Source organism: Denticeps clupeoides, chromosome 3 (assembly GCF_900700375.1).
Source record: "Denticeps clupeoides chromosome 3, fDenClu1.1, whole genome shotgun sequence".
Classification (NCBI taxonomy): domain Eukaryota; kingdom Metazoa; phylum Chordata; class Actinopteri; order Clupeiformes; family Denticipitidae; genus Denticeps; species Denticeps clupeoides.
In genome coordinates, this window is record NC_041709.1 from 34,732,496 (window position 1) to 34,760,009 (window position 27,514).

General features: G+C 39.7%; 1 protein-coding gene and 1 long non-coding RNA gene across 2 annotated transcripts; both read right to left on the reverse strand.

Moving 5' to 3' along the window:
* Nucleotides 1–7,289: 7,289 nt before the first annotated feature.
* LOC114785475 (zinc finger protein 883-like) lies at nt 7,290–23,408 on the reverse strand. The gene is made up of 10 exons (XM_028971753.1): nt 23,373–23,408; nt 22,232–22,363; nt 17,620–18,378; nt 17,112–17,291; nt 16,371–16,946; nt 10,898–11,155; nt 10,622–10,801; nt 8,089–8,130; nt 7,551–7,605; nt 7,290–7,296 (listed from the first exon to the last, which is right to left on the reverse strand). The coding sequence occupies exons 2-10, from the start codon at nt 22,353–22,355 to the stop codon at nt 7,290–7,292; spliced, it is 2,181 nt and encodes a 726-aa protein (XP_028827586.1). The 5' UTR covers nt 22,356–22,363; nt 23,373–23,408.
* Nucleotides 23,409–25,772: 2,364 nt separating this feature from the next.
* On the reverse strand, nt 25,773–27,187 carry LOC114785931 (uncharacterized). The gene is made up of 2 exons (XR_003749133.1): nt 27,147–27,187; nt 25,773–26,737 (listed from the first exon to the last, which is right to left on the reverse strand). It is a non-coding gene; the product is annotated as an uncharacterized LOC114785931 (long non-coding RNA).
* Between the last annotated feature and the right edge of the window lie 327 nt (nt 27,188–27,514).

Genomic DNA, 27,514 nt, shown 5'->3' on the forward strand with positions numbered 1-27,514 from the left:
TTCCTGGATTAACCTCACTTCAAGCCGATGTCCTTCTACCCGACCATGCATTTGGATTGCTCTTCTGACTCTTGTTTTCCCTGATGTAACCAACTCACATAGCAGGTGTGACACTCAAATTTCAAAATTCAAATTTTATTTGTCACGTACACAGTCATACACGATATGATATGCAGTGAAATGCTTTAGCGACTGTGCAGACTACAGTATTGCAAATATTGCAAACATAACCAAATATTTCACTTTTATGTTTTTAACAGGTAGGGTGAATGTGTGCAAATGAGTAAAGTGAAAGAAAAAGTAAAAAAAAAATACTGAGTCAAGAAGTAATTGAAAGTGAAAGTGCTGGAGTGTATTGGTGTTCTGTCCTATGAAGTGTTGTGGTTGTTGAGATACCATGAATGAAAGAAAGAAAGAAAGTGATTGTCATAGTGAAACACTGCAGCACAGCACATGGTGACATAATGAAATGTGTCCTCTGTATTTACCCTAGGTGACAGTGGACAGGCGCCCGGGGAGCAGTGTGTGGAGACGGAGCTTTGCTCAGTGGCACGTCACTCGCACCTTGGTGGTTTGGGATTTGAACTGGCAACCTTCCAACATATTAATTTTCAATTAAATAATTTTTCCACAATCCACATTGGTTTGGAAACATTTATTTATGACTACATGAGTAGAAAATCACGTGATGCAAAATAGATAAACACAATGACAAGGCAAGCTGATATAAACGGTGCATATACAGTATTTCAGGGTGTAAAGCTAAAAACAAACCTCGGGTGACATTAAATCTACTGTAATGATCTGATAAGAAATTTCTCATGTAATTACTTTCTATCAGCCCACACTGTGGTACAACATTTATTATTTATTCTTTACTTAATTGGATGACATGCACAATCAGGAGAAATGAATTAAAATGACATTAAATCAGTCAGGGAATGTGAGTTTTTTTCTTTGTGAGAATGTACCCTGTATGGCTATTTTATGTCTTTTGCTGCAGATGTTCACAGATTACTCTCTTCGCAGGTACGCATCATTTATTACCATAAATCGCATCCATTGCCCTCCATTACAACCATAAACTTATTTATATTCTATATTCATACATTACATAACATAACGTGTGTGTGTGTAATTTTTTTTTTTTCTACACAAATATTCAAGTTCATGGTTGTAACATGACAATATAGAAAGGTTCAAGAGCTATTTTTTTTTTTTTATATATCTCCTCCTTTCTTCACTAAACACCTTGGCCAGCAGGTAAGCACAGTCTCTGTGGGCCAGCTTTTTAAATCAGGAATATTTGTATTGACCAATGAAACAAACCATTGTGAACACAGTTATAAAATAAGTGCATCATACCCATAACCCTGCAGATATTGTGTACGAAAATAACAGAACTTCAAATAGAAAGAAGGTCCTGTTCTTTTCCCACAGTTTCAAAAGGAAGTAAAAAGGTCACATGTCTCAGCCACTGCACAATGGTGGGCAAGTCGGTGCCCTTTCATCTTAGAAGTACTGAACATCTGGCAAGATAAGATAAGATGATGCTTTATTAGTTGCACAAGAGGGAAATTCACGTAGTCACGGCAGAAAGTGGACAGTACAAGAAAAAAATAATTAGCATAAAGACTAAGCAGAGAGTATAATATAAAACGTTTGCTATACAAATAATCTGGAAAAAAATAAGTATACAAAAAAAATGTGTATATGAAATTATGTATGTATGTATAGAATATATGTAAGTGTACATATGTACAGAGTGGATACATATAGACATATTGCACAAAAAGAGTATGGTGTGTGCTTGTTAGCCACCACTAGGGTGGTAGTAGCCTAGTGGGTAACACACTTGCCTATGACCCAGGCAACCCAGGTTCAAACCCCACTTACTACCATTGTGTCCCTGAGCAAGACACATAACCCTATGTTGCTCCAGGGGGGGGGACTGTCCCTGTAACTACTGATTGTAAGTTGCTCTGGATAAGGGCGTCTGATAAATGCTATAAAAGTAAATGTAAATGTTGTTAATCTATGTATGTATGGTCAGCTGCAGGCACTTTTTTGTAGAGTCTGACAGCGATTAGAGGGAAAGACCTTCTGAATGACTCAGTCACACATTGTGGGTGCCACAGCCTGCCACTGAAGTGAAAGTGTAAAGTGAAGTGATTGTCATTATGATGCACATCATAACACAAACAGATATAGAGATATTTGATTCAAAGATTAATATATGTCCCACGCAGCTTTTTATCTTCTAACCTTAGAAATATTTTTTCTATGATTATACAACCCCATCTCCCATGAATCTGTGTAAAACTTAAATAAAAACCAAATACAGAGATTTGCAAATCCTTTTCAACCTATATTCAGGTTTTTTTTACGTTTTAGACAAAGTCCTAACTTCATTGGAATTGGAGTTGTAGAACTGGCATCTGCGGATCAGGAGGTGACGTTCTGGTAAATGTGTGGAAAAAAGATTTGTTTAGTTTCAATCTTGACTATTGAGTAAAAAGTGATTGATTTCTTTGTTTTGCCAATTCTAAGCATTCTTGATTAGCATTTATCTTCTTGGCCGCAGTAAAAGAAATAACCTGTCCACTAGGACACGCCTTCGTGGGTTCCCAGGTTAGAAGTTCTATTTGTAAAGGGAAAAAAATAGTTGGTCCTTCAAAAAATAAATGTAAATGATGCCAAATATCCAATAGACAATATACGAAGCAGCAAAGGGCGTCCCATTCAGCAAAAACAATAACTACGGAGGTCCTCAATCTGGAAATGGTGCAGGCAAATTGCCGTGGTCTCTGACGCACTTTCTCGATGGACTAGGCTGAGTATACTTACTACCAGCAGCTTGGTGTTGCTCTAGGTCGGGGTTGAGCACATGGTTTCCAGATCAACAAATTTTTGTTTGTTTGCGAGTTTGATGGGAGCACAATCCAGAACTTCTGAATCCAACTGGTCACAGTGTTGTTCCAGGTTTAGGCTGGGTGTCTGGTGCTCCATTTCAGCAGATTTTGTGCTTTTTGCTTAAATTTGTGATAGCAATTCAATTAAGAATTATTGGGATAAAGTAGTGGAGTGGGAGCTCCTACATCTTCTCATATTCCCCTGCTGGGAATGCCCTTTTGGTAGTTTTGTGAGCACTTTGGCACATTTTAGATGATTTGTGGTATTGTGTATTCACAACTTATGATGTTTCATAATTTCAAAAGAGTCTCTCCATTCTGCACCCTCTTGTGTGTTTCAATGCATCTGGGAAAAAAAACTACCCACGCTCTTCACACCGATGTTGTAGTGTTTCAAAGTTGTTCACTTTTCTAAAACTTTTGGTGCATTATAGGTTTTACTGACCTTTGTTAAGTGAACATGTCTCCGTTTTCTGTAAACACAAACACAATTTGAAGTCATCAAGACTAGTTTGAACCTGACTCATTTAGTAAAGTCAATTTACACTTTATTTCCAATGCAATTCTTACTGGAAACAAGATTCAACTGACATTTTTTTAAACAAAAATTCAATGATCAGGTGACATAACTATTTTAAGCAAGGGGTTTGGACAAAAAGTCATTGACAGATTAGCTAAATGAGACCATCATACCACTGTAGTGTAAATTTATTAAGCCTAATTTAGCATATTTCTGTGGTACATGTGTCTTTTGACTCACCTGAATATTCTTCATCATCCGACTCTTCCTTCACAACAATTTCTGTTGGTTCCAGTATTTTACCACAGTTCAGATTTGTGTTGATATATGATGATGTTTCTGGTTCAACATGTGTGTTGTTCTGGTCTATGTTCCTCAAATCAGTAGATAACAGAGACAGACTGGGATCCATCTTGGAACCTTGGACTGAAGCAGAAGTTAATTTGAACAATGATCACTGCAGCTTTCTTTACACCAAAATGAGATCTGAAATGCTCAAATTTTGCTTCACTCACTGTAATAGATCACATCTTGCTTCTCATCTTTCCTTGTTGGTGTCAGTGTTTTTCCACAATACAGAGGTGTGATGATATCTGATTTCTTCAGTTCAACGACAGCTTTACACTTGTAGAGCTTTTCATCGGTCTGTTCACATTGATGACTTTTGCATTGGTAAAATCCAGCATGTATCCTCTGGTGTATTTTAAGATATGCTGCATCTAAAAAACTCGTCCCACACTGTCCACACTGGTAGGACGTCTCTCCAGAATGGTGTTGTTTTTCATGTATCTTCACTTCCCTTAAACTGTTGGCACATGTGTTAAGCTGGTGCAGCTTTTCTTTACATCCCCTTTGAAACCTTTCTACAGAGGATTTCATTTCATTTTCTGTAAAAAAAACAAACAATTTTCTTTAGAATCAACAGATTCAGTTCCATTTTCAACAAACAGACAACAGATCATTCCATTACAAAGTCCCAGGTTCAAACCCCACGTACTACCATTGTGTCCATGAGCAGGACACTTAACCCTGAGTGTCTCCAGGGGGACTGTCCCTGTAACTACTGATGGTAAGTCGCTCTGGATAAAAGCTGTAAAGGTAAATATAATGTAAATGTAAAATATGCATATGCTGCTGAAAAAGGTCCTCTGTCTTTATATTCTGCATCATGTCTCTTGATTATGGGTTAAAGGGTAGGAATCGTTTAAATTTACAGCATTTGTCAGAAGCTCTTATGCAGAGCGACTTACATGAATGCTTTGTCCTTGAAGGAATTCCCTTCATGTGGTTCACAAGGACCAGGGTTCTCATTTACAAAACTTTGTGTAGAACTCATACTAAAAGTGTATGTCCAATCAAAAACAAAAGATTTATGAAAACATCCTGACAGACATACCGCTCCCATTATTCCCGCTACAAAATACCAGCAAAGTTTTTTTGTGATTAATTTACATAACCCTGTTACAACTTGTTAGTCCCCAACAAATTGGCCCACCCCTAATTAACAAATCTCAAACTGGTAAACCTGAGGCCTGTATATAGAGGACATTTTGTGAAAATAGTCTGGATGAATTCATTGGCAAATTACAGTATTAATGTGAAAAAATACATATTTAAATTTTTTTTTTTGTTAATGCTCAAATGTTATCTCACTTACCTAAAGGCATCACATAATCCAAGTCTTGCTTCTCATCATTTACCGGTGATTCCAGTGTTCCACCACAATTCAAAAGTGTGATGATTTCTGATTTCTTCAATGTAACTCTCACTGTAGACGTGTGGGCCTTCTCTCCAATATGTCTCCTCTGGTGTTTTCTAAGGTTTGATTCTAGATAAAAACTCTTCCCACATTGCACACACTGGTAGGGCTTCTCTCCAGTATGTGTCCTTTGGTGCTTGTCAAGATCAGACGCTTGTATAAAACCTTTGCCACATTGTACACACAAGTAGGGCTTTGATCCAGTATGTATCATCTGGTGCCTTCTATGGTTCGATTTATGATTAAAACTCTTCCCACACAGCACACAATGATAGGGCTTCTCACCACTATGTGTCATCTTGTGTGCTTTAAGGTTTGATGATTTTGTAAAGCTCTTCCCACATTGTACACAGTGGTAAATCTTTAGTCCAGTATGCATCATCTGGTGTGCCCTAAATTTAGATTTTTCTTTAAAACTGTTCCCACATTGTACACACTGGTAAGGCTTTACCCCAGTATGTATCTTCTGGTGCTTTCTAAGGTCCGATTTTTGATAAAATCTCTTCCCACAATGCATACAATGATAGGGCTTCTCTCCACTGTGTATCCTCTTGTGTGCTTTAAGATTTGATGATTTTGTAAAACTCTTCCCACACTCTACACACTGGTAAGACGTCTCTTTAGAAGGGATTCTCTGTCGGATGTTACGGTTCTTCACTTTATTTAAACTGTAGACACATTTGTTGAGCTGGTGCATATTCTCTTCAGTTTTTTTATTACTGTTTTCATCCGTGGATTTGTTTCTATTTTCTGTAAATATAAAAACCATTTAAAGCTGGTAAAGTAAAATTGACTTTTCAAATTTATAACCCCCCCACACACACATACATTTATATATACAATAATTTTATTTGACAAGTTAAAGATACAATGATCAGATAATGTGACATTTTACGTAGGTCACATTCTGGTGTAATTTTGGAAGGACAGTTTTCAGTTTGCATTGGGTTATGAGTCTCTCACTCCAATACTCTCATCTGAATAGACTTCATCATCCAACTCTTTCTTCACATCAATTCCAGTTGGTTCCAGTGTTTTACCGAAGTTCAGAGCTGTGATGGAATCTGATGATGTTTCTGATTCAACAAGTGTGTTGTTCTGGTCTACACTCCTCAGATCAGTAGATAACAGAGGCAGACTGGGATCCATCTTGGAACCTTGCAATGAAGTGAAAGTTAATTATTTTAAATTCTATTTGGCAGGTATAGTGCAGAGGAACCAACTTCAAATTTTAGTATGCCACTCTAACTAGACACAGCAGTTGAATGCTGGTATACAGGGCCCTGGTACTGAGTGTTCTAGGTACTGAGTGTATTCATGTGCTCTGATGAGATACATTCGATAACCAGATGCAGACTAGACACAATATGGCAGTATTTTATACACAGAACGTCAGGCGCATACAATCAGGAAATTGGGACCACAACTTTGACCCCATAAAACTTCAGACCAGAGCCCCCCATCCTACTCCAACCCCCCCTCTGTGTATTTACATGTTTGTTTGTTACCCTCCGTTTGTCTGCCCGGCTTTATGCCATGGCTCAACCACTGTGTTTGGGCTGTTTGCTTGTTCTCTATAGTTTGTGTGTGTTTAGTTCAAGGATCTGGTCACATTGTACAAATCGTTGGTTTGGTTACTTGTATCACTTATCGCACTGTAAATAAATACTCTATTATTGCACTTTGTTTTGACCCATTTGTGCATCTTTCCCAACTTCCACCATTCCTAAATTGTTCCCATTCTCACCCCCTAGATGGGTAACACTGAGGAAGGGAGGAGTGGATGACAAGAACAGCTTGTAACCTGGCTGGCAGCAGTAGACAAGTCAGGGAAGTACAAGAAATGGATATACCAGCATGGCAATACATTTGTAGACTCCACTCACCTGAATAGTCTTCATCATCTAACTCCATCTTCACAGTAATTCCTGTTGGAAATTTTAAAATGTTATTGGGGATTTTGAAAAACGGGTTGAACAAATCACTGAAAAGGTGTTTGCATATCAAGTGTGAAGTGGTGAAAAAAATGGAAACGGCGGCATTTACATTAAACATTTTCATTAAACATTTTCATTGCATTGTTCACATTTGGTTCTTCTTAGTAACTACAAACAAGTTAAAGATACAATAATCAGATAATGCAACATTTTACGTAAATAACATTCTTGTGGAATTTTGGAAAAACAGTTTTCAGTTTGCATTGGGTTATGAGTCCCTCACTCCATTCCATTCACCTGAATATTCTTCATCATGTGACTCTTCCTTCACAACAATTCCTGTTGGTTCCAGTATTTTACTGCAGTTCAGAGATGTGATGGTATCTGCTGATATTTCTGGTTTAACATGTGTGCTGCTCTGGTCTACACTCCTCAGATCAGCAGGTAACAGAGACAGACTGGGATCCATCTTGGGACCTTGGAATGAAGTGGAATTTAATTATTTTAAACCAGATGAAATTCTACAAGAATTGGCAGGTATAGGGCAAAGGAACCAACTTCAATTTTTTAGGATGCTGCACTAACTAGACACAGCAGTTGAATGCTGGTATACAATGCCCCGGAACAGAGTGTTACTTCACTGGGCATCTAGGGCCATAATATTATGTGTCCACGTGTCCTGACGAGATATATTCAATAACCTGATGCAGACTAGACACTATATGACAGTATTTTATACACAGAACGAATCAGAAAATTGGGACAATGACACCATGAAACTTTAAACCAGCTCATGAAGCGGAGCGCCCGTTGTCACTCCCTAGATGGGAAGGTGACACTGTGGAAGGGATGAGCGGATGACAAGAACAGCTTGTAACCTGGCTGGCAGCAGTAGACAAGTCAGGGAAGTACAAGAAATTGATATACCAGCAAGGCAATATATTTCTAGACTCCACTTACCTGAATAGTCTTCATCATCTAACTCCATCTTCACAGTAATTCCTGTTGGATATTTTAAAATGTTATTGGGATTTTGAAAAATGGGTTGAACAAATCACTGAAAAAGTACCAACAATATAGGCTTTATTCTCTGGCCAATATTTTATCAAAGGTTCTGGAAAAAACTTTAAATAGAGTGCCAAATGACAGTCAGTTTTGCATCACAACATGGTACAGAGAAGTATTTTTGCTATGAAAGAGATTGACCGTGTAAACTACAAGAAGTTAAGAGTAAATGGGGGTTCCCAAGCCCTTAATTAGGATTTTGTCCTTTGTCTATGTACGTTAAATGGGGTAATTGTGTGTCCATTCCTTTATTGTCTGAAATGGAGTTTGAAATAGTGTTTGGGATGGACATGGAAGCATTCTGTCACTTCAGGGGCAGTGATTATTGTACAAATCATCCCCAACCCTGCACTGACACCATTTGCAGGCTCACTCTACCCTGGAAGGGGGTCCCTCTCTGTATCACTCCTTCCCAACGTTTCTTCCTTTCTTTTTTCTCTCTCTCTCCTTGAGTTTTTTTCTGTGAGTTTTTCCTTGTGTACAGAAGGGTCAAGTGTGGTGGGTGTCAACTGTAGGGCCTGTCAAAGCCCATTGAGACATACTGTTTGTGATTTTGGGCTATATAAGAAATAAATGTTGTTGTTGTTGTGGTGGTGGTGGTGGCCTAGCGGTTAAGGAAGCATCCCCTTAATCAGAAAGTTGCCGGTTCGAATCCTGATCAGCCAAGGTGCCACTGAGGTGCCACTGAGCAAAGCACCGTCCCCACACACTGCTCCCTGGGCCATAGCTGACCACTGCTCACTCAGGGTGATGGGTTAAATGCAGAGACCACATTTCACTGTGCGCACTGGGTGCTGTGCTGTGTCACATGTGACAACTAATCACGTTCACTTCACTTTCTTCTTTTTAATGTTTACTTGGATGATCTGTCAAAACAGTGACTGTGGAACAGGATTTGTAGTCAGTGGGACAATCTACCGCCTGATGTGTGCAGATAATTTAGTTAATGTAGTTGAGTTTTTGGGACACTGCATATCTGCTGATCTGACTATGTGGACATTTACAGACACTGCGACATATTGTTTGCACAAGCTAACATGCTGATACGTAAGTTTGGTATGTGTTCAGTACCTGTGTAAACTGCATGTTTTACCCCTATGCACACCGCCTATCTACGGAAGTGCTACAAACCAGCATGCGGAAACTTACTGCTGCGTACAATGACAGATTGGTGCTGATGCTTAAAATGGTGGTGCAATGCAAGGTAATGTTTGTTAGTGTTGGTGTGCCCACAGGTAATGCTGTGTTACGGAATCTCATGTACAGTTGTGGCAGTGGTGGCCTAGCGGTTAAGGAAGCGTCCCTGTAATCAGAAGGTTGCCGGTTCTAACACACTGCTCCCCGGGCGCCTGTCATGGTTAAATAATAAAGTAAATAAAGTGAAGTGATTGTCACATGTGACACACAGCAGCACAGCACACAGTGAAATTTGTCCTCTGCATTTAACCCATCACCCTGAGTGAGCAGTGGGCGGCCATGACAGGCGCCCGGGGAGCAGTGTGTGGGGACGGTGCTTTGCTCAGTGGCACCTCAGTGGCACCTTGGCGGATCGGGATTCGAACCAGCAACCTTCTGTTTACGGGGCCGTTTCCTTAACCGCTAGGCCAGTTCGAATCCTGATCAGCCAAGGTGCCACTGAGGTGCCACTTAGCAAAGCACTGCCCCGGTATCTGGTATCTGGTGCCCACTGCTCACTCAGGGTGATGGGTTAAATGCAGAGGACAAATTTCACTGTGTTCACAGTGTGCTGTGCTGCTGTGTATCGCAAGTGACAATCACTTCACTTCATCTGCACAAAGTTCTGTCATGTTCTGTTTTATTATCTGTAGTTATTTTCAACTGCGGTAGTCGGACATTGTTAGCGCAGACGTGAATAGAGAATGCCTCGCAGAGAGCGGAAAAACATTTCTGAACTGGTGTGTGGCGCCCACTCACCAGGTAGAAGGATGCACATCCAGAGCGAAAAATAAATGTAGGAAAATTTATGGCTGCCTAATCTCATGTTTCAGAAGCACTCCTCTAACCATGCTATTTTGAACCAACACCTAAATATTGGAAGAAACGGGTACCTGCAGAGCAGAGTTAGGATCTTTTTATGTGCTGTTTCTTCAGCACCAACATCTGGCCTCTGATTCATCTGGGTTTCCATTCGATTGTTTTTTGCACCTTTACCACAGGGTGGTGGTGGCCTAGTGGGTAATACACTTGCCTATGAACCAGAAGGTGCGGGTTCAAATCCATTGTGTCCCTCAGCAAGACGTTTGACCTTAGTTACTCCAGGGTAGCCCCTATAACCACTGACTGTAAGTCGCTCAGGATAAGGGCGTCTGATAAAGGCCGTAAATGTAAACCACAGTCTCTATTGTTGCAGATTCCTACTGATCTCCAGATCATTTTAAGCCCCTCTAATCGTTATTGTTCCACTCACCTGAATAATCTTCATAATCAGACTCCTCCTTCACAACAATTCCTGTTGGTTCCAGTATTTTACCGCAGTTCAGAGATGTGATGGTATCTGCTGATATTTCTGGTTTAACGTGTGTGCTGCTCTGGTCTACACTCCTCAGATCAGCAGGTAACAGAGACAGACTGGGATCCATCTTGGGACCTTGGAATAAAGCAGAAGGTTATTTTGAACAGTTATAATTTAAGAATTCTTTCAACCAAGATGAGATCTGAAATGCTCAATTTTTACTTCACTCACCGTAAACGATCCCATCTTGCTTGTCATCATTCCTTGTTTCTATCAGTGTTTGTCCACAATACATAGGTGTGATCATATCTGATTCTTTCATTTCAACAATGGGTATGCACTTGTAGAGCTTTTCATCAATTTGTTCACATTTGCATTGGTAGGGCTTCTCTCCGGTATAGTTCCGCATTTCATGTATCTTCACTTCTCTTAAACTGTTGGCACATATGTTGAACTGGTGCTGCTTTTCCTCAGAAAATTTTTCATTTTCTGTAAAAAAAAAAAGGAAAAAAATTTGAAGCCATCAAAGACATGTTTAAACCGGACTCATTTAGTAACAAGTCAAATTTACACTGTTTCTGGCTGAACATGTGTGCTGTTCTGGTCTACGAATCAGTAGGAAACAAAAAAAGACTGCGATCATCTAGGGCAGTTGGCAGATGATTACATATCAGTCCTTGCAGGGCAGTGGCCATTTTTGATGATTTGGGGTTGAATCTTGCAACACTGCAGTAAGAAATTTAGCATTGCACCCAGTATCATGGCAAACCGGGAGCTTCTATGCACTGTACACTGAGGTTAAACATTAAGAAACGAAGCATCGAAGCGGGCACTAAAACAACGATGGTGGAGAGGCTGATTATATGCAAGGAAAAGCCTTTGAGTCCTAGTGAACCAGAACTGATTACTTCATTGATGGTAACATGAAAGCATGTTGTAAGTCAATCTGGATAAGGACGTCTGCAAAATACCATAAACGTAAATAGCAGTGGTTATACGTTAATTATATGTCAAGTTGTCGTGTGTTTTTTTTTGTGCAGTTCCTCCCAACTTGAAAAGAGCAACACATCACAAGGCGACTTTCCCTGATTTTAGTCATTGACCATTTTATTTAGTTGTCTTGGCCACTTTCAGGTAAGAAACCTTTAGACAAAATAAAAATAAAAAAAGGAAACCAAACCTTTTAAATCCTCATACATAACATACTCATATACAATCACACATGTACACAGTAAATGTAAATGCAATACAAATCTCTACCTTTAATTAAATTTTAATTTGATTTGTACATTTAATTCAATTATTTTAAAATTTAATCATTTTCCCTATTCAAACACCTATTCCAATACAGTGTTCTTTACTACAACTAACCATTCACAGGATAAAAACCTTCTCTATATAAAATACATGACAACTTTCATATGTATGCCCAACACCCACTCATACCACCAGAAAAACGTATCAAACACCAACGACAATGTTGCATAAACTGACTAAGAGAGTGATGAGGAAACGCCATTCGGCAGCAATTACGGCAACGTTCAAATGGAGCTTAGCGTGTCGTTACTATAAGAAAGCTCTGTCGAAGATAACACCACACAGTACCCGAACAAGCCACCACAAACACAGCCGCTCAATCACCCATTGGACGCATCGGCCCTCCTCTGAAGCGTGTATGTATTTACTACACTTTTTTTTATCATTATAAATAGTGATATAGTAATCAGAGAAAAGGGCAGCAATTTTGAAGAAACTAGAATATAAAACATGTTTTCAGTACGTACTGAAGTACTGAAAGTACGTGACTCCACATGTGTTCATTCGTAGTTTTGATGCCTTCAGTGAGAATCTACCAATGTAAATGGTCAAGACAGAGAGACATTTATAGCCACTGCAGAACCACAGACAGGCTAGGGGAACTAGTATCCATGTTAAATAATCTCACAAAGGGAAATTTCACAATAGGCGACCTTTAAGTATAAAACCTTTATAAAACACGTTTCTCTGATGTATATATGTTAATACAGTTGTGAAATCAAGTCACGTAAAATAATTTAGAGAATCCTATGACAAAAACGTATAATTGTTGCAATCCTATCAACATGTAATTTTACTACTTATTCTGGAGTCAGATGTTATGGTCCTGGTTGTGCTGTCTTTATATATATTTTTTTAAATTGCAGACTGGTGAAAGTCTGAGGTGTAAAAAAGAAATTTGACCATGAAAAATTTCAGTCAAAAAATATAGAAATTTGTAAAACTTGTAACGCACAAGGCAAATTGGCCGGCATCCACCACCACAAGAACATCAGGTTCAGGCTTTTAAAAAGCTGTACTTGTCAGGCGTGGGTCTAATTTTTATTGCATGATTAAAGGTCTACATCCACGCTGTCTATCTGACTGTTTCAGACTACTCACCTCTCTCTGTCTGACGGCAGCACAGATACTTTTAAATGCTCAGGAAGATCTGGACGTGCAGGACCCGCCCTTCACGGTCTCTGATTGGTTTAGAATAGGATACGTTCCTAACAGGGGTCTCTTGCTTTAACCACTGAGAGGTTACAAACTTTTTTCCCCTGAATGGCTGTTGCACCGGTGTGGCCTTTGAATTTTTTTTTAAGTCACACTACTGAGAATTTATTGAATGCACTCTAGAGCACTGCAAATTCTATAACCAGCAACACCATGACACATAAAAAGACTCACAAAAACGAGGGGGTATGAATCATGATACATTTTGGGTTAGATGGAACAGATAGATAACAGATCAATAAAGTATTATTTGGAGGGAATAATAATAAAAATGTTAGCAGATTAACTAGTCTTAAACATTTAGTGTCTGAGCACCTACATAATATTAAAGCAAAACATTCATTTGAATCGGAGTCTGTTAAATAATGCAGTAAAATATCGGGATTGTATTAGAAAATACAGGGAGTGCAGAATTATTAGGCAAATGAGTATTTTGTCCACATCATCCTCTTCATGCATGTTGTCTTACTCCAAGCTGTATAGACTCGAAAGCCACCAACCAATTAAGCATATTAGGTGATGTGCATCTCTGTAATGAGAAGAGGTGTGGTCTAATGACATCAACACCCTATATCAGGTGTGCATAATTATTAGGCAACTTCCTTTCCTTTGGCAAAATGGGTCAAAAGAAGGACTTGACAGGCTCAGAAAAGTCAAAAATAGTGAGATATCTTGCAGAGGGATGCAACACTCTTAAAATTGCAAAGTTTCTGAAGCGTGATCATCGAACAATCAAGCGTTTCATTCAAAATAGTCAACAGGGTCACAAGAATCGTGTGGAAAAAACAAGGCGCAAAATAACTGCCCATGAACTGAGAAAAGTCAAGCGTGCAGCTGCCAAGATGCCACTTGCCACCAGTTTGGCCATATTTCAGAGCTGCAACATTACTGGAGTGCCCAAAAGCACAAGGTGTGCAATACTCAGAGACATGGCTAAGGTAAGAAAGGCTGAAAGACGACCACCACTGAACAAGACACACAAGCTGTAACGTCAAGACTGGGCCAAGAAATATCTCAAGACTGATTTTTCGAAGGATTTATGGACTGATGAAATGAGAGTGAGTCTTGATGGGCCAGATGGATGGGCCCGTGGCTGGATTGGTAAAGGGCAGAGAGCTCCAGTCCGACAAGGTGGAGGTGGAGTACTGGTTTGGGCTGGTATCATCAAAGATGAGCTTGTGGGGCCTTTTCGGGTTGAGGATGGAGTCAAGCTCAACTCCCAGTCTACTGCCAGTTTCTGGAAGACTCCTTCTTCAAGCAGTGGTACAGGAAGAAGTCTGCATCCTTCAAGAAAAACATGATTTTCATGCAGGACAATGCTCCATCACACGCGTCCAAGTACTCCACAGCGTGGCTGGCAAGAAAGGGTATAAAAGAAGAAAAACTAATGACATGGCCTCCTTGTTCACCTGATCTGAACCCCATTGAGAACCTGTGGTCCATCATCAAATGTGAGATTTACAAGGAGGGAAAACAGTACACCTCTCTGAACAGTGTCTGGGAGGCTGTGGTTGCTGCTGCACGCAATGTTGATGGTGAACAGATCAAAACACTGACAGAATCCATGGATGGCAGGCTTTTGAGTGTTCTTGCAAAGAAAGGTGGCTATATTGGTCGCTGATTTGTTTTTGTTTTGTTTTTGAATGTCAGAAATGTATATTTGTGAATGTGGAGATGTTATATTGGTTTCACTGGTAAAAATAAATAATTGAAATGGGTATATATTTGTTTTTTGTTAAGTTGCCTAATAATTATGCACAGTACTAGTCAACTGCACACACAGATATCCCCCTAAAATAGCTAAAAATAAAAACAAACTAAAAACTACTTCCAAAAACATTCAGCTTTGATATTAATGAGTTTTTTGGGTTCATTGAGAACATGGTTGTTGTTCAATAATAAAATTATTCCTCAAAAATACAACTTGCCTAATAATTCTGCACTCCCTGTATGTGGATTGTTGGGAAGAGATACCTTGGAAATGCAATTTGTTACAATTACAAGTTAACATATTTAAAATGTAATGCAATTGTATCAATTGCTATATTAAATATATCTAATCATTTGTGATTGCTTTTGTAAATTATGAATGAATATTACCGTTAACCAATGAATATTACCGTTTACCATAGTGGTGGGTGGTAGTAGCCTTGTGGGTAACACACTCGCCTATGTCCCACTTACTACCATTGTGTCCCTGAGCAAGACACTTAACCCTAAATTGCTCCGGGGGGGGACTGTCCCTGTAACTACTGATTGTAAGTCGCTCTGGATAAGGGCGTCTGATAAATGCCGTGAATGTAAATGAAAAAAAAGTACTAAACATTGATTCAATTCCACTCCATTCAATTCATGAATACACCACAAGGTCAGAGTTCATGTCTCATTTTACTATACCTTTTTGACGTGACGAAAACGAGACCAGACGTAAATGCTGGTCATGTGATGATAACTATAATGAAATATAAACAATACTACAATGTCTTAATTGTTTTGATGAAAACAAGACCAAACGTTATCTCATTTGATTACGATATTATATCATGGTTTGTTTGCTGTATCTCCCATTCAGTCACACAGATGACGTCACTTCCGCAATCACAGCATCAATTACATTTCAGGAAGTTGCAAATGTAGTTTTGGTATTTGGTAGCTAGATACTTTTACACTTGTACTGTATTAACTGGGCTAAACTAGACAAAAATGTGATCAGTTTTCATTGACTAAAACTAAAAATATGATTTAGAAAATACACAGTTGATAAAATGGCAGAAGTTAGTATCTGTTGTTTGTATCTTTACATTACTTTTACACAGAGACACACGTCTGCCAGATCTTAATTGCGGCTCCCTGATACCTGCAAATTGCATAAAATATCCTGAAAGCAAGAGCATTAACGTTGCCATCAAACACAATAAAGACAACATGTGTATTTGTGGATCACTGCATGCTTCTGATTCCATAGACAAACAGCCACCTGATTAGTTGAATAATAAACTGATTAGTTTACTTAGCAAAATAAGCCAACCAGGTTTCAGTGTGGGGGCGGGCTCTTGTTTAACTTCTCGAGAAGGTTATGATAACCTCGAGAACCGGGAAAAAAAAGTGTGTGCATATGTGGGTGGGAAGTACATATTTACCAAAATTCTGACATGAATGCTATTTCACTCACCTAAGGACACCACATCATTCAAGTCTTGATTCTCATCATTCATTGGTGATTCCAGTTTCTCACCACAGTTGAAATGTGTGGTGAAATCCGACTTTTTCAGTTCAACTCCCTCTGTAGACTTTACTTCAGTATGTCCCCTCTGGTGCGCCGTAAGGTTCGATTTTTCTGTAAAACTCTTCCCACATTGTACACAATGGTAAGGCCTTTCTCCGGTATGTATCCTCTGGTGCGTCGTAAGGTTTGATTTTACTGCAAAACACTTTCCACATTGTACACACTGGTAGGGCTTTTCTCCAGTATGGATCCTCTGGTGCATTGTAAGATTGGATTTTACTGCAAAATTCTTCCCACATTTTCCACACTGGTAGGGCTTTTCTCCAGTGTGTATCCTCTGGTGCCTCTTAAGGTCTGATGCTTGTGTAAAACTCTTCCCACATTCTACACACTGGTATGGCTTCTCTTTAGAATCGACTCTCTGTGGTATTTTATGGTTACTCACTTTACTTAAACTGTAGACACATTTGTTGACTTGAATTTTCTTATTACAACTTTCATCCATGGATTTCTTTCCATTTTCTGTAAATATAAAAAAAATCATATGAAGCTGTTAAAGCAAAACTGATTTGTATTTCTTTTCCCCTCAATATACATACAATGCTTGTTTGATTAGTTTGGTTATAGACACCAGCAACAGTACAAATTACTTTGGATTACTGTGGTCCCTTGCTCCACTCTGCTCACCTGAATTTTCTTCATCGTCCATCTCTTCCTTCACAACAATTCCTGTTTGTTCCAGTATTTTACCACAGTTCAGTGATGGGATGGTATCTGCTGATATTTCTGGTTTAACTTGTGTGCTGCTCTGGTCTACACTCTTCAGATCAGTAGATAACAGAGACAGACTGGGATCCTTTTGGGGACCTTGGAATAAAGCAGAAGGTTATTTCAACCCATATAAGATTATACTAGAATTGGCCGGAATAGGTGCAGAGGAACTTCAAATTTTAGTGCACACAAAGAAATGTGTCCTCTGGCTATAACCAATCACCCTTGGCAGTGGGCAGCCATGAAAGGTGCCCAGTGAGCAGTGTGTGGGGACAGTGCTTCGCTCAGTGGCACCTTTCCCGCTTGGCCAACCACTGCCAGAAAAATACAGCATGCCAGGACTCGTATGTATGATACAACACACATACAGAAATTTACTGAAATTCTGCCACTATTTGAAATGTTCAAATGTTATTTCACTCACCTAAGGACATCACATCATCCAAGTTTTGCTTCTCATCATTCACCGGTGATTCCAGTGTTTCACCACAATTCATAGGTGTGATATTGGATTTCTTCAGTTCAACTCCCTCTGTAGACGTGTGGGCCTTTTCTCCAGTATGCACCCACTGGTGCTTTTTAAGGTCATATGCTTGTATAAAACCTTTCCCACATTGTACACACTGGTAGGGCTTTACTCCAGTATGTATTTTCTGGTGTTTTCTAAGGCTTGATATTTCTGTAAAGCTCATCCCACATTGTAAACACTGGTAGGGCTTCTCTCCAGAATGTCTCCTCTGGTGCTTTTTAAGGTCATATGCTTGTATAAAACTCTTCCCACATTGTACACACTGGTAGGGCTTTACTCCAGTATGAATCCTCTGGTGTTTTCTAAGGTTTGAGTTTTCTGTAAAACTCTTCCCACAGTGTACACACTGGTAGGGCTTTACTCCAGTATGTGTCCTCTGGTGCATTGTAAGGTTTGATTTTACAGTAAAACTCTTCTTACATTGTACACACTGGTAGGGCTTCTCTCCAGTGTGTATCCTCTTGTGTCTTTTAAGGTCTGATGCTTGTGTAAAGCTCTTCCCACACTCTACACACTTATAAGGTTTCTCTTTAGAATGGATTCTCTGTCGGACTTTATGGTTCTTCTCTTTTTTTAATCTGTAGACACATTTGTTGAGCTGATGCATTTTCTCTTCTGTTTTCATATTACATCTTTCATCCATGGATTTGTTTTCTGTAAATACAAAATCCATTAGAAACTGTTATAGTAAAATTTACAGTTTTCAATTTTGTAACAAATTTTTCCCCTCAATATATATAGACAATATATAGACGATGATTAGATGACTCGACCTTTTTACGCAGACCACAATTTTTGAAGGACAGTTTTCCGATTGGTTTGATTATAGACAATAGCAGCAATAGAAAATAACCTGGGTTGTCAGCAGAGGTGGACATGCTGCTATCCCTCTCCATCTCTTCTCTTGTCCAACATTTAAAGTGACTCTCTCAACCCTGCTCTCGGAACAAGGAAACCATCATTAACTGGTGTCTCACCGCTATTTAAACAATTTTCTTGAAGAGAAACCCAGGTGCAAAGGAACCTGAGTGTCCTGCTGGAATCTATGCTGGTTACACGATGGAAGGATGGAAGAGGTGAAGGGTCATGTGCCCGGCTGCTCTTTGATTATCAATCGCAAACTTGACCACATCTTGGATAGGCTCGCAGCTTTGCACAGAAACCTGGACAAAGTAGACCAGGACTTTAGAACATCCCAACCAATCCTATCTTATCTGCATTTTGGTCCCTTAATCAGCACCTCGGACAAGGTCGCTGCGGAATCTCAGGTCAGTTTGACTCTCTCTCATTCTTCTACCAAACTCAAGGACAACTGGATACACGTACAGAAAGTATTCAGACCCCCTTAACGCTTTGTTATATTGCAGCCATTTGCTAAAAACATTCAGGCCCTTTGCTCAGTGTTTAGTAGATGCACCCTTGATCTAATACAGCCATGAGTCTTGCCATGAACTGGTTTTTCACACCTGGTTTTAGGGATCCTCTGCCATTCCTCCTTGCATCCTCTCCAGTTCTGGCAGGTTGGATGGTAAATGTTGGTGGGCAGACATTTATAGGTCTCCCCAGAGATGCTCAACTGGATTTAAGTCAGGGTTCTGGGTGGGCCATTCAAGAACAGTCATGGAGTTGATGTGAAGCCACTCCTTCGTTATTTAAGCTGTGTGCTTTGAGTCACTGCTCTGTTGTAAGGCCCTGAGGACTCTGGAGAAGGTTTTTATTCAGGATATCCCTGTAATTCATCCCTGCAGCTGCAAAAAAAAACCCACAGCATGATGCTGCCACCACCATGCTTCATTGTTGGAACTGTATTGAACAGGTGATGAGCAGATTTCTCCACACATACTCCTTACAATTAAGGCCAAAAAGTTATATTTTGGTCTAATCAGACCAGAGCATCTTTTTCTCTTCATCATGGAGTTCTTCGGGTGTTTTTTAGCAAACTCCATACTTGTTCTCATGTGTCTTGCACTGAGGAGAGGCTTCCGTTGGGCTTCTCTGCCATAAAGCCCCAACTGGTGGAGGGCTGCATTGATGGTTTCTCCCATGTCTCGACTGCATCTCTGGAGCTCAGCCACAGTGATCTTTGGGTTCTTATTTACCTCTCTCACCAAAGCTCTTCTCCCCGATAGCTCAGTGTGGCCGGACAGTCAGCTCTAGGAAGGGTTCTGGTCGTCTCAAATGTCTCTTAGGAACCTTAAGTACAGCAAAAACGTTCTTGTAGCGTTGGCCAGATCTGTGCCACAATTCTGTCTCTGAGCTCTTCAGACAGTTCCTTTGACCTCATGATTCTCATTTGCTCTTTTATAGACAGGGGTGTGGCTTTCCTAATCAAGTGTAATCAGTATAATCAAACACAGCGGGGCTCAAATGAATGAAAAGAACCATCTCAAGGATGATCAGAAAAAATGGACAGCACCTGAATTAAATATAAGGGTGTAAAGGGTCTGAATGCTTAGGACCATATGATATTTCCATTTTTCTTTGTTAGTAAATCTGCAAAACTGTATAAACACGTATAGATATGCACTCACCCCACCATCACCCTTCCGCACCACCCCGCGCCTCCACTGATTCATACTGGCAGAGTCAACTGGCGGATCTGTGTGGGTGCCTGAAACATGGCTGCGGAACTGGACTGATGCTTGTCTACACTGGATTACCTCGACCTCCCCTTTTCCCTCACCTGTTGCGAGTCATGACTTTTTATATGTTGTATTAACTATCTGCTTATGGTTGTACTTTTTTTATGATGTTATCATACAACAACAGGTGCATACAAAATGATTTTACCAATTGCAGTATCACAGTTCAAATGCTAGAGGGTACTTGGGGATATGTAGGACCTGATCAAGACCCTACAAGGTGACATTATCACTGCATCACTGTGTGGTTTGGAGCCTGCAATGCGTCCTGCCATAAAACTCTCCAACGCATAGTCAGAGCAGCTGAGAGAATCATCGGTGTCCCTCTCCCCTACCTCCAAGACATCTATAGCACACGTCTCACAAAAAAATCCCTCGGCATAGCAGCTGATCCCACCCACCCAATGCAAACCTTCTTCAGCCTGCTGCCATCAGGGAGGAGACTGCGGAGTCTCCAGGCCAGGACCAGCAGACTGAAGGACAGCTTCACCCATCAGGCGGTCAGGAAGCTCAACCTTCTCCCAGCTCTGCCCCCACTCCCCTCACTTCCCTCTTCTGCTCCACAAACTTTTTGAATTCTAACACACACACACACACACACACACACACAAACTGACCTGCACCAGTCACTCTGTGCAGCATTGGTCTGCCAACTACCTCACACTACTCATAGTCAGTTACAAGACTGCTCTGACACTTTTACACTTTACAAGCTCTATTGCACTACATTGTTCACATTGTTTACATGAATTGCACTCTCCACCATGTGCCCTTACTTGTATATTGTGTTTTTAAATCTTATATATTAGGCTTAATTTTATACCTTTGTATTTAATGTTATTGTTGTATTTAATGCTACTGTTTGTATTTTAATTTTACTTGTAAGAAGCATGGGTCTGAGAGTAACACAATTTCAATTCTCTCTATGTCCTGTACATGTGGCAGAATTGACAATAAAGTTGACTTTGACTTATGTAAAATGATTTCAGACACCTCTAATGTGGACCATACCATTTTAACCCCCTCGGCACTAGAAACAGCTTAGCCATTCAGTTGAATCTTTGATTCTCATTAAGTGACCTGTTCATTGTGGTTGTCTGTCAGTCTTGCCTGTTGAAAATGTTATTTTACAACATTAAATTGATGCGTTTAAGTGTTTCATCTACTAATGCAAGCTGACGTCATTAGAAGATCAATTACACAGTATCGTCCTTCTGAGGCAGGTGTAGTAAATAGTAGTAGCATAGTGCGTAACACACTCGCCAATGAACCAGGAGACCCAGGTTCAAATCCCACTTACTACCATTGTGTCCCTGACCAAGACACTTAACCCTGAGTGTCTCCAGGGGGGGACTGTCCCTGTAACTACTGATTGTAAGTCGCTCTGGATAAGGGCGTCTGATAAATGCTGTAAATGTAATGCCATCAAAATTGCCACCTTCAGCATTTCAAGAATATACATACACCACACACTCATGTCAACATTCTCTAGTTTTCATCTGAATCTGTAAAATCTACTAGAAAAAATATTGCTCATATTCCACAACTCAATCTGCCCAGTTGAGCACATTTCTGCTCATCAGTTCTCTGCGAAATTGTGGATGATATCACTTCTATCAGCTTCAGATTAATATATTCAACTAGTTTCATTATTCGATTGCTTTCTATTTGTCGATTGCTTTCAATTGCAGTTGACCTTGTACAGTGTTTTTTTATTCTGATTCTAATTACAAAAATAGTTTTGGGTCTGCAGTATTTTAAGACCTTTAGATTTAAAGACTGTAGATTTAAGGATTTCTAGTCATTTTAATAATATTTAAGGCCTTAATGATCTGTGAATAGCCTGCTCACGCCACTCAACTCACCTGAATATTCTTCATCATCCAACTCCTTCTTGACATCAATTTCTGTTGGTTCCAGTGTTTTACCAAAGATCAGAGATGTGGTTTTATCTGATGATATTTGTGGCAGAAACCGGCTGGGATACATCTTGGGACCTTGAAATGAAATAGAAATATGAAATGAAACAGTAATTTCAACAAAGAGAAAGTGCAAGTGAAGTGATTGTAAAACACATCGCAGCACAAAACAAAAATGTGTCCTCTGTATTTAACCATGACCCTGAGTGAGCAGTGGGGAAAGCAGTGTGGGGGAACAGTGCTTTGCTCAGTGGCACCTTAATGGCACCTCAGGGGCACCCTGGCGGATCGGGGATATGAACCAGCAACCTTCAGATTACAGGGCCGCTTCCTTAACAGCTAGGCCACCACCGCCCACCATTATTTATCACCAATATACATAGTAGAATTATTTTCTGCAGGACACACAACTTTCATTATATTCTTAACAGGGAAAGTACAGATAAAGCAGATTTCTGATATTACATAAAGACACACAGTCACCTTTATAAATGATTCCCAGGAGATTCCTCAGTTGCAGCTAATTTTACAGCGAGCACAACCAACTCCAGCTTCTCTCTATTCACATAAAAAGGCTTGTAGCTCATGTGAGCTGCTGCAGTCTTTTACAGACAATCACAGCAGAGTGTTTTCTTGTTTAAATGTGATTGGTGATGTTGGAAATGTGTTGGATAAAGAACAGTGAAGAAAAAGTCTCCACATTAAAAGTGTGAATGATCCCAGACATCAGCCTGAATGAGCATTTAGCTGCTAACGTGAAACTACTTTAGCATAACTGTATCTGTTGCTGTTAAACCTGTTCACCAGCCCGCTGGACACAAACTACTTACATTTAAGCTTTTTAAAAACCAATAAAAAAGTGTCAGAAGAACATTTGGAAGTCTGGCCCGAGTCTGTGTGTGGAGCGAGTTTAAATCAGCTCGCTCCTCCCTCACCAGACCGCCACTTTAAACAGTCCAAATAACACACGTTTCTACATTTATATTACTTCATCAATACCCCAGATCATACAAAAAAAAACTCAAAATACGGATCAACTCGTAACCACGACAACAACGGGACCTGCGCGTGCACTTGATGGCTTTACCTGCTTTTCCTGCAGATGTAAACAGAAGCAGATTCGTCACACGACAGCAGATTCGTCAATTTCAGAAAGCGACTCCAAGTGAAAGAAGAGGCGCTGGGTCATATAAAACGAAACAAAACGATCGTATGTGTTCATCTTAATAACACTGTGTCTTTATGGGTTGTGAGTTCTTTAACTGACCACGCCGAGAGTTGTTGAACAGAATTACCTTTACTTACGCTGTTATTTCCGGGTCACTTGCGCATGCGCCTCTCACATTTACACGCCATAACATTAAAAATTGCTCATATCATTACACACTATTTGTTCATTCATATATTTGCAGTTGTCAGTTAGGCTTTTAGTCTTGATTTGCTGTGAAAGTCCATTTTTATGAAAATACTGAATTTGAAATACATAATAAATTAACCAGATTAATCAATCAACATTTATTGATACAGTGACTGTGCCCCCGCCCACAACAATGACAAAGTTATTCTGATTTCACCATGTACATTGTCACCCATCGGCAAAAAATAGAGAACCGAGGCTCAGCAAGGGGAACCCATCCTCCTCTGGTTAGCACAGGATTATCCTGAGATGTTGAGTTAGATCTATCCTGGAAATGTGGCAGAAAGTGGTTATTACTGGCAGGTGGTACAGGTCAAGGAAATCCATGAGGATCAAACCCATGTGTCTGAATCCCGAATGTTCCTTGGAAGGTTGTTCCACAGTTTTGGGGCTTTGTAAGCAAATGCTCTGTTTCCAACAGTGACTTTGTGTACTCGGGGGAGAGCAAGTAGTGCACCCTCCTATATCAATACACTATTAGCTAGCTACACTCCTGAACGCCCTCCCAGATCTGCAAATGAAACGAGACTGAAAATTCCCTCTTCACGGGGTCTCCGATTCCAATCAATTCTGTTCTCCTTTATTGTCCCTGGCTGGTGGATCAACTTGTCCTGCTCCATTCGACTAGCCGAGACTACCACCACCTTTAAGAAGCAGTTGAAAACCCACTTATTCAAAAAGTATTTCAGACAAATCTAACCCTTACACACGCACATGCACACACACTACACAAAATAAATGATTTTTTTTCTTCGTCTAGCATTTAACAATTTCCGAGCATGTTCTTTTTCTAACAAGTTAGGCCTTATCAGGACTCTTAGTTTTGTTAACTCAAAATCTATAGAAATCAAACAAAAATTGCTGGTGTCTTCCTCCTGTACGTTGCTTTGGATAAAAGCGTCAGGCAAAATAAAGTCAAGTTAAGTAACGTAAAGTAGTAGGTTACTAATATAAACTGGAGCAAGACCATGAAAAGCTTTATAGGTGAGAAGCAGAACCTTATATATAAACTTATAACCTTAATTGTAATTTATATGGTGCTTCATTGTAAGCCAATGCAGAGACAATAGTCTTGTGCATGTAAGAACCCTGGCTGCAGAGCTTTGCACAAGTTGGAGCTTATTCAGGAAAAAAGCAGGGCAACCAGAAAAAAGGGTTACAGTAGTCCAGTCTTGATGTTATAAATGCATGTAATAATGTCCCTATATCAGAGACCAAGAGGAGCTTCCTAACAATATTTCTAAAGCGGAAGTATACAGTTCAGGAAATATTTAGAATATGACAGTCAGATCTGCATCAAAGTTTTTACTGGTGTAGTAGGAACAGCTAACTGTTATCCTGCGTCTTGCTCCATTAGGCCCAATCACCAAAAATTCAGACTTATCCGAGTTAAGCATATGGAAATTGCAGGTCATCCAGTCTCTGATGTCCTTTATACAATTTTCCATCTAATAAAGGTGGTGAATTTAATCTGGCATTGTCAGAAATGTACACTTGGGTGTCGTCCGGATAAAAATGAAAGTTTACTCCATGTCTATGAATCAAAATGTGGCAGCATATACAATGGAAACAACAAAGGGCCCAGTACTGAACCCTGTGGAACCCTGTGAAACCCTGTATCTCACTCTGGTTTTTGCAGAGTAGTTATTGCTCAGTCCTACAACCAGAATGCTAAACTACATATATCTACTTCCCAGTAGTAATATAAGAAATTTGGAAGTTCCAAACAATTTGCCTTGGATTTTTGAAGGTGGGTTTTATTTAGTTTAGTTAGCTATTCCAAATATGGTACCAGCTCATATTTATTCAGATACAATGTAAACCCAGAGAAGTCAAAGTGAGTAGTAATTGTTTAATTGATTTTGGGGTAATTTGAAGTAACTCCACCCCATTCTAATTTTGGAAATATGTTTTTTTGTCTGGCCAACTGGGTTTTATTGCTGTGGGAAGTAACTCTTTCCTACATCTTCTCACATTCCCCTGCTGGCCGGAAGTCAAGCAAATTTTTTCGTTGGGTTAGTATGCTACAGTGTCTAGTTATGGCAGTTGAACACATATTTCTTTTGATAGTTTTGTGTTCAATATGTTTATTGATTTTCAGAGTATTTTCCCCACAAGTGGTAAATAGAACAAAATGTACATTTTATCAGATCTGCAGTTACTGTAATACACATGTAATCTAAACATTAAAGCACTTTACAAAAATCCTCCTATACCACCCTTAAAAATAAATTACTTCCTGAGTAAAGACTTAATTTACAGTGACCTAACAAAGACTCCCTGTAAGGAGTCAAAGTAAAAAAAGTGCCTGCAAATCTAACCAGAATGTGGAAAGATTAGGACACAGCCAAAACATATGTATTAATTTTGTTGCTTGGCCACAGCATTGAGGGCATAATGGACCAACTCCAAGATAAATTAGTCAGATGGGCGCTATGCATCACTTTCAGTTGTATCAGGCTATGCTTATCAGAGGAAGACAATGTGTGAATTAAGTCTAAAATCGGCACTGGCCCATTTTAGTTGATTTGGGGTATTGTGCATTCCAAGATCATGATTTATGTATTAAATTGAAAGCCCAACAAATGGACTGCAGTGCCATGAGGTGAGGGTCCTGTGGGGGGGTGACCACTGCATTGGGCATCACATCATCCAAGTCCTGCTTCTAATAATCACTTTTTCACCATAGTTATGATTATATCAGATTTCTTCAGTTTAACAATTGTTGTAGAGCTTTTCATTAGTGCGTTCACTTGGATTATGATTGAATTGACCTAAGGTTGTAAAGCATTTAGAGCAAAAAGTGCACTGGTAGGACGCCTCTCCATTATGTGTCCTCTTGTGGGTTTCAAAGAATGTGGCATTTGAAAAACTCCCACGCTCTTCACACAAATAGAAAATATTCTGGAGAGAAGCTCTATGTTGTGTCGGAAGGTTATTCACTTTACAGAAACTATCATCACACATGTTGAACTGGTGATATTTATCTTCAGTTTCCTTTTTACCTCATTAATCGGTGAACATCTTTCCATATTCTGTAAACATAAACAATATGAAGCCATCAAGACATGTCTGAACCTCACTCATTTAGTAAAGTCAAATTACACTGTAGAACTGGTATTTCTAGCTGGTATTTCTCCCAATGCAAAACTTTCATTTGAGACTAAGATGGGGATTGGACAACAATTTGTGCCCATTTTGTGCAAGATATATATTCAACACAAAGCACTTTGAGTGAAATCAGTAATGTCAGATTTAATGTTATACAGATCATTATTATAATAACTGATCATAATGGTGCAACAGAATAATACCAGACAGAATGTATCAGGTAACTATTTGCCTGGCCTGATGACTGTATTGAGTTTATATATCTGGGAAGTGGTGGCCTAGCGGTTAAGGACGCGGCCCCGTAATCAGAAGGTTGCCAGTTTGAATCCCGACCTGCCAAAGTGCCTCTGAATTCCCCTTGATGAAGGTACAGTCCCCACACGCTGCTCCCGGGTGCCTGTCATGGCTGCCCACTGCTCCCTAAAGGTGATGGGTTAAAATTAAAAGCAGAGGACACATTTTGTCGTGTCACTGTGTGCTGTGCTGCAGTGTATCACAATCACTTCACTTTCACTTTAGGTCACCAATAGTGTCTTTCAATAGTGTGTGTCAGTAAACCGGTAGTGGTCCAGTTTTGGGGTTCAGCTGACTTGATAAAAATATCAAACATATAACATATGGCATGATATTCTTATTAAATACATATATATTTAACTATGCCTATAATTTTATAGTCTTATTTATTTAGCCTAATTTAGCCT